This window comes from Parasteatoda tepidariorum, chromosome 6 (assembly GCF_982258835.1).
Source record: "Parasteatoda tepidariorum strain Cologne lab strain chromosome 6, Ptep-v5.0, whole genome shotgun sequence".
Taxonomy (NCBI): Eukaryota; Metazoa; Arthropoda; class Arachnida; order Araneae; family Theridiidae; genus Parasteatoda; species Parasteatoda tepidariorum.
In genome coordinates this window covers 21,640,057-21,651,618 of record NC_141760.1, presented here as the reverse complement: position 1 = coordinate 21,651,618, position 11,562 = coordinate 21,640,057, and the positions used below count along the sequence as shown (strand labels likewise).

The window sequence follows — 11,562 nt, the reverse complement described above, 5'->3', positions numbered from 1 at the left end:
CAGATCGCAATGAACTAGGAGGACTCAGTACTCAACAAAGCAACAAGATCTATTTGTTGACATATTTTTATGTATGTCAGATGTTTATATTTTGATTGATCTTCGTGAGTAAACTGCTTGACGCAGAAGTTATAAAAAGATTTTTTGAAGCAGACTACCTAAGTTTTTCCTGATTACTCAAGCATTCAACCTAAGAAATTTCCACGTAAGTAAATGGAATGCATTTTATTGTTTCAATGTTAAATGTTGGTTATTTTGAACATACTAATAAACCGAAATGTCTTTTCTCAATACTTAGTAGGTTTTTCTGTTACTGACTCTCTAACAATTTTTTTTACTATTTTGAAAATATTGAAGTGGCACTTTCTTATCCCACTGTTAATTTGAAACTCTTTTAAATAATGATATTTGAAATTAACTTTGTCTGCCTTTGTTTTTAGAACTATGTCTTTGTATATTTTATTGTGTATTTATATTTAGAACTTTGTATTTACTATGAAAGTTTGCTATTGGTTTGATTTTATGTTACTTCACTGTACTTTTATTCTAAAATTTCAATATGAGTTAAATTATTTCACTTCAATATCTTAGACTGCTTCGAAAGATTTTCTGTGTGTTATTTTATTGTGTTTCAAGTATTGAAACTGTTTTATTTCTAATTCATTGTCCAACATATTTGGCCATTGTATGTCACGTGTGATGCAGTGCTTTATAAAATTGTTTCCCGCAGTATCATAATATGTGGATTTCCGTAGGTACCTGTGTCAAAATAATCACTATGTCTTGGCATCTTCCGGGCAGTGGCCTACAATAAACCAAGAAATACATTACTGAAGGGGATTGACTCAAAGGGTATAACTCATAGCCATCCCTGGGCAAACCTCTACATATTTTTCAAAAAAAATTTCATCTTTAAAATCTCTTTGGCACTTTGTCAATTGCAGTTGATGCTAAGAGGTAGTGACACTGTCAATTTATGCAAAATCACTTCTAAAGCATTGTGATATATTTCGTACACTAGAATCAAAGAGATTTATATATATTCTCCAGAAGTAAAACCTTGACAACTGAAGTGAAAAAAAAAAAAAACCTGGTAGCCTAGATTATTTTATTATAATTTTTTGTTTAGACTTCCCAATTACCATAATGAAGTTGTTCCTTATTACTCAAAGATAAATAAACTGTGATAAATGATAATTTTTCTTTCTTGAAGATATTTAAAGTATGATAAACTATAATTTTGTTATTTGAATGATATACCTGAATAATATATCAATAGTTTGTGTTGGTTAAAAGCAAATGCTCGTACAAAAGTTAATCTTGCAAATATAAGGTGTACAATTTATTTATTTAATATTAATATTTACAATTTTCTTTGGAGCATTTTATTTTATCTTGCCACTAAAGTTATGATATTTAAAGTAAAACATTTCGTTAACAATCTGTTCTAGATTGTGGTCGACACTGCACATGAGCCGTACTTACTTTCCAAATAAGTTAGTACAATTTATCTTAAGCTAGGCTGCTACAAGCTATCACTTGGGATTGAATCCTGGTCTTTCTCAATGAAAGCTCAATACATTAACTAATAAGCCATTGTGGCTCATCATGCTATTTGGTGAGTTCAAAGTTTGGGCTACCACGTTCAGCTGCCAATTATTTCTTACATAAATTTAATAAATTTTGCATTGAAGATACATTTGATCATTGTTAGTAATTTGTAATTAATAATACTAAAATACTGAAGCAGAAAAATATTGGCAAGAAAAACTTCATTTGCTTCTTGACTTATACTTTAATTATGAAACAAATGTACTTTTTATTATCAAGTATAAATATCTGTAATTTTTACAGTTTTGTTTTATGTGTTCTTATTAAATGTTTTGCTAGTTTTTATCATTATTAAAATTTAAAATTATTCTACTTTATTTTAAAAATATTGTTATTGCAACTATTGATAAGTGATTATTCAGCGAAGAAAATTAATAGTTTTTTTTAATACTCTTAGGTTGATATGGAAGGCTGTAGCAAAGCTCCAATAAAAATTTACGGTAATGATGCACTGTCAGCAAGAGTTGCTGCATTTCAGCAGAAAGCTGATCAACATCAAAAGAAGCAGAAGTCAAACCCTTTCTCTTCTTCCGGCTCAGTTTCTGGGATGGCAAAACCAATATGGGATAAAAATGACCCTCGTTATGGTAAACCCGAAGAAGGATCTAAAACTGCACAACGAGGTTTGGCAGCTGGTTCCCATATAAGCAATGAAGTTACTTTTCTGTGTGAAATGATACATGAGTATGGCTATCCTGATGAAGATGGTACAGTTGCAATAACTTTTGGAGAGCTTTTTCAAGTATGTTTATTGATTTTTGTTTCGAAACCTCTTGAGATACATAAAAGTAGAGGTATAGTTATTTTAAAATGTTCAATATCTCTAGGAACGTAACTTGTCGAAACAATTATAAGCAAAAACTTGTGATTTATGTATAAATTCCTATATATCTGCAAAATTTTATTATGATAAGTAAATCCAGTGATTCCATTTGGTTTAGAAACTACAGGTCCTTAGGACTTTACCGAAAGCAGGTCCCAATTTGAAATAATATAAATCTCTTCTTTAAACATATTCATAAAAAATGGTTTATTCGTGAAAAAAATGCAATTGGTAATTGATTCAGTAATAATAATTTAACAAAAAAATTTATTTTCTCCTTCTTTTATGAATGCACTAAAATAAAGTTTAATTTAATTGTGCCTCTATAAATCTGCTCGGACTCTATTTTTTTTCTTCTTTTATTGCTAGGGAATTATGTGACCCTGAAACAAGTTGTAACTTATTTTTCGCGACGACTAGTTTTGAGATATTTGATACGCCATAGCATGTATGAAGAATCACTGGAAATGCATAATATACAAAATTTTTATAAAATAAGATACCTACATAAGGTATTTTCTATATCAAGACTTGAATGCACCAATTACTATTGTAAGGGTGCTAAAGGGTTTTTGTACTATTAAAATTATAAATAAATATTCAATTGTTTTCTCTTGGTGGCTACTGGTTATGGCCTTTTTGTCAGTCCACTTCTTTGATGTTTTTTTCCTTCATTCCACTATCACGTTATTAACGAAATTATATACTTTTTCTGTACAGGTACCAATATGGAAAATTTTCTGGGTTGATTATCTTTTATATTTATTTCAACCAAAAATAACAAAAGTTGCCAATCTATACATAATTGTTAGTTTACTTTTTTCCAATAAACTATCAACTGTACAACACTTAGCCTTTATTGAGGATTAAAGATTTCATAGCAAAAATTTTTCTTGAAATGTCAAAATAAAAGATTCATAATAGAAAGTAATACAAAACCACTTTACGCAATTGCAAGTCCAAGGGTTCAACATATATTTTTGTTGGATACCCTCACACGTCGGCATTCTTGGAAATGATCGTGCTGATATCATAGCTAAAACTACTCAAAACTTAAGCAGTAATCTCTTGACATGTTTGGACCTCAAACACATTTGTAAATCTTCAGTTCATCAAGCCTGGAAAAATCATTGGAATAGACAAAATAATAATAAATTACATGAAGTTTATCCTAATCTTGAAAATTGTAAGACATTAACTGTTGATCACAAAACCCAGACTTTAATTAATAGACTACGTATCGGGCATACTCGTTTTACGCATATGCATTTACTGGTAGCCGAACCTGCACCCAGCTGTACTCTATGTCAAGTTGACATTTCAATTAAACACATATTAACCAACTGCAGACGATTCAAATATTTGAGGAAGAAACTTTTCGGCAGATTTTATCCCAATCTTTCATCTCTACTTAGTGACCCTATGCATCACAATCTAATCAAGTTCATCAAAACAACAGGACTGTATTCACTAATATAAGTAAAATAAGTAAATGTATTCACTAATATAAGTACCTAGTGACTGGCTCAGTATAGCCACTTCTGGCTCTTGTGCCATTAAACTTTAACTAACCAACCATCATAATAGATAATCCATATGTTAGTAATTGAGAATTCACTCTATATAATTAATATATAAGTAAAATATTAATGATCTGAGAGCACTCTGTCTATGAGTCACCATCTTGTTTAGTCTTTATTATTTGAATAATTTGAATGAACTCGAATTTTTAAAATTAATTGTATAATAGTTACCAAACTTTTCTTAAAAAGTATGGTTCATTTTTGATATAATTATGCTTTTGTATTTAAAATGAGTGTTTAAAAACCTATTAAATATTACTGCTAGCTATTGTAAATTATGGTTTTGCCCATTGCTTAGGTCAGTGTTTCCCAAACTTATGACTTTTGGGTACCCTTTCTAAATTTTTCGTAAGGCTGTGTACCACTAATAAAAAATTTTATTTAATTTCACGAAAGTTAATAATCACAACTGGCTGTTGACACCACTAATTATTAACCATTAACTCTGCAAAAAATAGCCAATAGAAAAATATGTAATCATAAATTTTCATGGCTAGCTTTGTTTTTAATAAAATATTTAGAAATTTTCGTTTGTTGCATGATATTTCGCATAAGAACGCGTACCCCCGCTAAACTGTTCCCGTACCCCTGGAGGTACGCATACCACACTTTGGGAAACACTGGCTTAGGTAAATATAGTTGGTACATAAAGTATCATAATTGTGTAAATTCTGGTTGCAAACCATAATAAATTTAATTCAACTTCTTTAAGAGAAAAAGATGTTTTGTTTTACTATTTTTGACAACTATTGTTCCTTTCATAAATCGTTTTTTCATTGGATTTAATTACCAAAACTACAAATTTTTATACTTACCACTAAATTTCAACACGGCACAAACACCAGCTATTTTTTTAAACATTCCCAATATAGTCAAATTTGCTTATAAGGACTGTGAAGGGACCTCAAATTTCTGTTCGATATGAAAAAAGTTTGTTAATTTGCTTTGAACCATCTTATTGTCTCTTCGTTATGTTATTGTTCTACAAATCCGAGACGTGGCTCAAAAAAATGTTCTGCTGAATTTTTAAAAAAATTAAATTGAAGTTTCTCTAAGCACCCAAAAGCCATTAAGTAGGTTCGGGAAGTTTAGATTGAAATTATCCGCATCCTTCCTTATCGTCATCACTTTCATTATCTTTTCATCAGCTTTAGTTTAGATTTCAGACTTAATACTAAGAAGCAATAACATTATCACCAACAGATATGTAATTTTCAAATTCTTCTCAACTCATTTCCATGTGTTTCTTGGATTTATGATTATTTACTAACTTTCAGTTGCGTTAGAAATGTTAAAAGAATTTTTTTAAGAAGAGATTAGCTGAGCCAGCAGAAATGTAAGAATATATAAATTTTATGAATTACAGAAAGTTTGCTAGCTGAAAGTGAGCTATGCTCTAATAAATTTTACATTGTACCAACCAAGTATTTCCCATTTCCTTGTTAAAGCTGGATTCTCGTTAAATCAGAGCTCATTATAAATGAGTTTGCCTGTATATATATTGTTGCCAGGTTGCAATTTTTATAATTGAATGCTTTAATTAAATATTTGGCAAACTATGTTTTTTTATTTTCGATTCTCTTATTGGAAATAATTATATGTGTTCATAAGAAGAGCATTACTCTGTAACAAAATAAGTTTAAGTTTTTCTTTGTATAATTAATTTATACATACTTCTTTTTGTAAATCTTATGCCTTTATTATCTGTATTTAACTATAGTATACATATTTTTCAGATATACACTTCAATATCAAATAAAGTTGTTGGAATTCTTTTAAGAGCTCGTAAACATGGTCTGGTTCAATTTGAAGGTGAGATACTGTTTCAAAGAAGAGATGATGATGTCATTATCACACTTTTAAAGCCTATCAGTGAGATAGTTCCCAGTAGAATTATGAAACGTAAGCATGAAGAAAATTCTGCTGTTATGTCACCAGAAGAATATTAAGTTTGCTATGATTGCATAAGCTGATAAGTTGCACATGTTTGTAATGAGCTAAGGCGAATGTTATTGCTAATATGGCAGCTATTCATTTGATGCAGAAGTTATTTTTAGTCAGTTATAAGCTTGGTACTGTACAGTTTATTAGGCATTTATTTTTTAAGTATTTTTGGTTAGTAAGTGTGTGTGCTAATTTTTGGCTGTTAAACATCATGAGAGTTTTCGTTTCATAAATTATATGTTTTAATAACATATCATTTTATTTTATATACATTTAAAATGAAAGTTCATCAATATTGTGGTTTTGGAAAGAGAAAATATTGTGGTTTTAAACTGAACAACATTTAAACGAAAATGTGAAATGTTCAACTTTGTTGAATATTATAGTAACTTAAGTTAAAAAAAAATAATAATAACTTTCATTAATAATAATACATAGTCTATCAGAGTTGAAAATGTTTACTATTACTTCCACGAGCACAATTTTTTAAAAAAAAGCTAATTACTGTTTTTATCAGAGCAATTGAAAAAAAAAACTGTTAAAAATATTTTATATCCTTTAGTAGTTTGAAAATGTGTCTAAACTTTTTTTTATTATATCTTTTTTGTGAAGAACAACTATTTATTATCTTACTTACCCATGAATCATGTAATTTATTTGCAATAAGTGTGTTTTTTCAGCAATATTATGTTTATTTATTTATTTTTTGTTTTTTAGCTGTTTTTAAAATATTTCAAAAAATTATATCAATTGCATAAAATTAAATTGTAGGACTTTTCAAATATTGGTCATTGATATATTGTAGTTGTTTGCAAAATATATTTTTACATAATCTTTAATAACTCTTGTATGTTGAATTTATTTTGATCTGTTATTTAATAGTGCATATACTGTATCTTGGATCTTTAACTATGCCTATGTTTCTACAACAACAAAAAAAGTCATTTCTGAAATTTGCTTATTATTTTATTGTTATTTATTCTCATATGTCTCATTTTTTCTGTTCTGTTATTTATTCTCATTTATTGTTTTTAAATATTTATTTTTAAAAACAATAAAATAAATGAACTTCTAAAAATGTTGAGATTAAACTTAAACAAATGGTTCACTAAAATGAAAAAAAAAATTTTATCTCTCTTGTTATAACGTTTAATTAATAATAACTATTACAAGCAAAAATTATACAATGATTAAGAAAAAAGTAACAGATTATATCAATATTATTAATTATATGTTTGTTTTGATTAATCTCAAAATATTAATTTACCTTTAAGGAAAGTTTCATAGTTTTAAGCCCTTGTTTATAGAAATAAATGCCAAGATTATGTCATGAAAAGTCTAAAATAATTTATTAAATTATTAAAATTTGATTCACCCAAGTCTTACTTCTGTGGTAGTTTAGTATTAAGTATGTGGTTATCTCATGTTATTTTGTATTCTAATTTTGTAATTTATTTATTATTGCATTTATTATTTAGTTGATCATAAACAAGTTCAATAAAATAACAAGTTTTTGCATGTTATGACCCCAGAATTTGCCCCAATGTTTTTAAGATGCATAATTTTTCATTTATTTTGTATTCTTCAAGCCTTTAAAATTATGCTTTATTTTTGTGTTACAAAAATAACTCTTAATTTAAAACAAATGTTCTTGCTCTTTTATTTATTTTTAAATAGCACCATAATATAAAACAATCCCTATTTTTTATAATTCAAAAAAGCAAGTATATTTTTTAAATTTGCCTGGGTCTAAAATATTTAAAATCCTCTTAGGTTATAACAATAAATATAAGCTGATACAGACAAATGAATTGTACTATAGAATAAAGCTCCAAGCATATTTTTTTCTTCTATACAATACAAGGAAGTTTGGCATATTTTAAACAAATGCATTATATTTTATGAAATTTTAATAATTCAGTTTTATTTTTTTAAAAAAATATTTAAGTAACAAGATAAAACCATGTTAACCAAAAGTATGTGTATCTATCATTCAAACTTATAACTTTCATCAAGTTGTTAAAAGAATCATGAATGTAGAATTTTGTTTTCTCGTCTACAAAATCTTATTTATTTCTGTTGTAAAATTAACATTTAGGAATTCTATGTAAAATCATCAGATAGAAGTATGTTTGCAAAAAATTAGACATATGACAGACTTTTAAACTGTTATTTTCTGACTTGCATTTTTTTTTCATTGTTATTACTTTTTGTCTCTTATTAATTGTTCTTATTCGTTTTGTCTCATACCAATATACCTCAGTTTGTCTTTTAAGGTTGAATAGTATTAACTATTAAGTTCTTAACTTTATTTTGTTTCTTGCTGCACTCTTTTTGCTTTTCTAGTTTTTAACCCTTTGACACAGATGATACCCTAGTGTCCCTTTTATATATATTTTTTCTGACGCTCTAATTAAATGACTAGAAAGTATAAAGACTAATTAAACAACTAGAAAAAATATATTTTGGCATTTTTAATTATGAAAGCAGTCTATTAGTTACTAAAAAAAATCTATTAGATTATCGGAATTATATTTGTCCTGAAACATAAAATCCACAAAAAAAAAGTAGTTCAAAAAATTTTTTTCATCAATAATTGATTTTTTAAAGAATTTCAATGATAAATGCCTGTTTTTCTTAGGTCTAAATAATTGCAAATTTGAAAAATTATTTTCAGGAAGTGAACCATGTTTGGATGATTTTACCTTTAACACAGAAAAGACACCAGTCTTTTATGCTCATAATCATAATGTCTTTTATAATCAATCATAAATATTTAAAATGCTAAATATATTATTTTTTACTTAAATTAATACAAAATAATAATAAAAAAAAGTATGAAAAATATGTTTAATAAAAATTCTGTGTCAAAGGATTAATAGCATTAATGATAAATATTGCTATTAATTACTTTTATTAACCTTTGTACTTAACATACTACAAAATAATAAATAACTATAGTGAGCTTAAGGACTGTTATACCAAAGATTGTGGTAAATTATTACTTATAGTTCTATTACAATTTTTATTATTATTTTATATCTACATAAAAATCATTTATATATTTAAGTAAATTATGAACAAATTTTAAAGGTGTCTTTAAAAAAAGGAAAGTTGTTGGTGCTTCCATCTGTGATAAATAGTTTGTGATAGATGTTTAGTTATTTTAATGTCTGACTGCCTAATATCGCATTATCATAAAGCGATCTTTGCAAAGATTGTGTTATAGTTTACAGAAAATTTATTTATTCTTATATACGTAATATACTTAATATTTTTTTTTTCTGTGCAATATAACTCTAGTTTTCTTCTATTTAAAAGCTTCAATTTGTTATTGGAATGTTATGAAATAAAATGTTTTCATTTCAATATTTTTATGAAAATGTTTTTATTAATCTTACACCAGGTCTTAATTATTTTAAGGCATTTCTTTACTTATATGATATACGCTAAATGATGAATACTTATACAAAATACCTCTTCATTTAAAAAGATAAATAACTAATACTGTAATTACTTTTTCATTGAATTTTGGGATCTTAGATTATTTTAATTTACAGCGAAAACTATTGGCGTTGCAATCTTTCTGAACACTTAAAATATTTAAAGAATTATTTTAAGCTTGAATAAATAAGTACTTGCGTAAAGACATTAAGTTTCTTATCTTTGACAAAGAAAATTTAACTTATTTAGTTCTGCCATTTGTTGAGGATACTATCAAATAATCATCTAATAGAAACTTTACTTTGCCATTTTTCATTTGGAAAGTTTTTTTACATTGATGCAGCTGACGTCATAAATGTCCAAAATTGGTGCTTTTGGTTAGGAAAAAAAAAAGTATTTCTACAAAACTTCTGCAATAATTTATATTAATTTCTGTCACTAGACAGAATTATAAATTTTGAGTTGTCAGAACTCTAAATTTAGATCTGTGTACTGCTTGCACCTCTTGAGAGGTATCCATTTAAAAATAGGACAATAATGTAATAACTAATTAAAGTAATCGTAAAAAGTAAATTTATAAATTTCAGATGGTCCCGCAGTGGACTGATCGTTAAGACACGGTTCCCAGCAGATCACCGAAGTCAAGCATCACTGGTTGCGGTCAGTGTGAGGGTGGGTGACCACTTGGATTAGTCTGCGTAGGGACCGAGGGTGTGCGGTATTGGTCCTCGTTAAACTGTTCTACCGTAAAGTGCTCGACTTCGCGTGCAGGTCGCCAGGCTACCTAAGTGGAGATGCCATCCCCTCTGCAGAGGATCAAAATTGTGATGGCATGTCTTTGGATCATCCTCAGGGATGTTTCCCAGACAGTCGCCAATAGCCCATTGTGCAGCTCTAGTGCGACGTAAATGAACTACAACAACAACATAAATTTCAGATGAATGATTTTCAAGGACTATTCTGATAGTAGATCAGTTAATACTATATTTTGATTCTACAGCAAAAGAAGCAGAGAATCTAGCTGTTTGTGTATGACTGGATGTTGTTTGGTAATATTTGCTATACTCATCTTACCTTGCCCTATGTAACTTTTTTTCTCTTTTTTCCTGAAGTAAAGTCTAGATTCGAAGGAATGTGGTTTAGTTGTATTAATACTGCTGTGGCAAAAGCAAAAAAAAATTATGAAAAAGGTATCACTTGTCCACCAGCATAACTTTAAAATATAAAAGTTTCACCTAGACCAGTGTTTCCCAACGTGGGGCCCACGCCCCACCGGGGGGCAATTTGATTGTAAAGGGGGGCAATTCAAAAATGAACTCGACATGAGTTTACCCCTTGCTCTGGGCCATTTAAATGCAATGCAAGATTTCGGTGACGAAATCGAAAGAAAAAAAGCAAATTCTTAAATAATTGCGGTCAATGTGACTTAGGGTTTTTTTAAGCGGCAAACCTGAAATGAAGTATTTGCTTACAGTCGAGGGTAATGCATTTGTGAGTTTTTTTAGCCAATATCTTTGAAAAACTGAATATATTAAATAAGAAACTTCAATGAACAAATAAAACTCTTGTTGATGCAAAAGCGAAGATATTTGGCTTCATTACCCTTATTGAGTTATGTCAGAAATAGATTAACAACAAAAACTTTGAACAGTTTCATTAGCTCCAAAAATGTGAAGTAAATGATACCGCTTTACTTGTTATTGTCCATTATCTGAAAATTCTATCGGCTGATTTAAAAGAAAGATATTCTGATTTAAAGCAAATTTATTTTCCAACATGGATGTTGCAGTTCATATTAGTGGATTTGTCTGATATATCAAATATATCAAGAAGTACTTGCAGTAATGCAAAATGATGAGTCAGTTAAAACTTTATTTAATATGAAAGGAGTGATGTCATGGCTTCGCGATGAAACAGAAAACAAATACCCAAATTCAATCAAATGTGCAAGAAAACTATTGTTACCGATTCCATCTTCATATTTATCTGAATGTGGATTAAGTGCTGTAAATGATTTTATTGGTAAAAAAAACAAATCGTCTGGATATAACACAACGGGGAGACTTGAGACTGAAGCTAACCAAATTGGAAACTAAGATAAAATCTACGTGCAGCAAGCATCAAGGGCAAGAATCTCACTAAATTAAAATATTAAAT

The 11,562-nt window shown here is 28.3% G+C and overlaps 2 protein-coding genes across 2 annotated transcripts in view; both read left to right on the top strand.

Moving 5' to 3' along the window:
* The window catches only part of LOC107445174 (uncharacterized), an 81,329-nt gene that overhangs the window by 24,546 nt on the left and 45,221 nt on the right, over positions 1-11,562 (top strand). The window lies entirely within an intron of this gene.
* On the top strand, positions 4-7,412 carry LOC107445179 (actin-binding Rho-activating protein). The gene is made up of 3 exons (XM_016059525.4): positions 4-205; positions 2,009-2,353; positions 5,754-7,412. The coding sequence occupies exons 2-3, from the start codon at positions 2,015-2,017 to the stop codon at positions 5,964-5,966; spliced, it is 552 nt and encodes a 183-aa protein (XP_015915011.1). The 5' UTR covers positions 4-205; positions 2,009-2,014; the 3' UTR covers positions 5,967-7,412.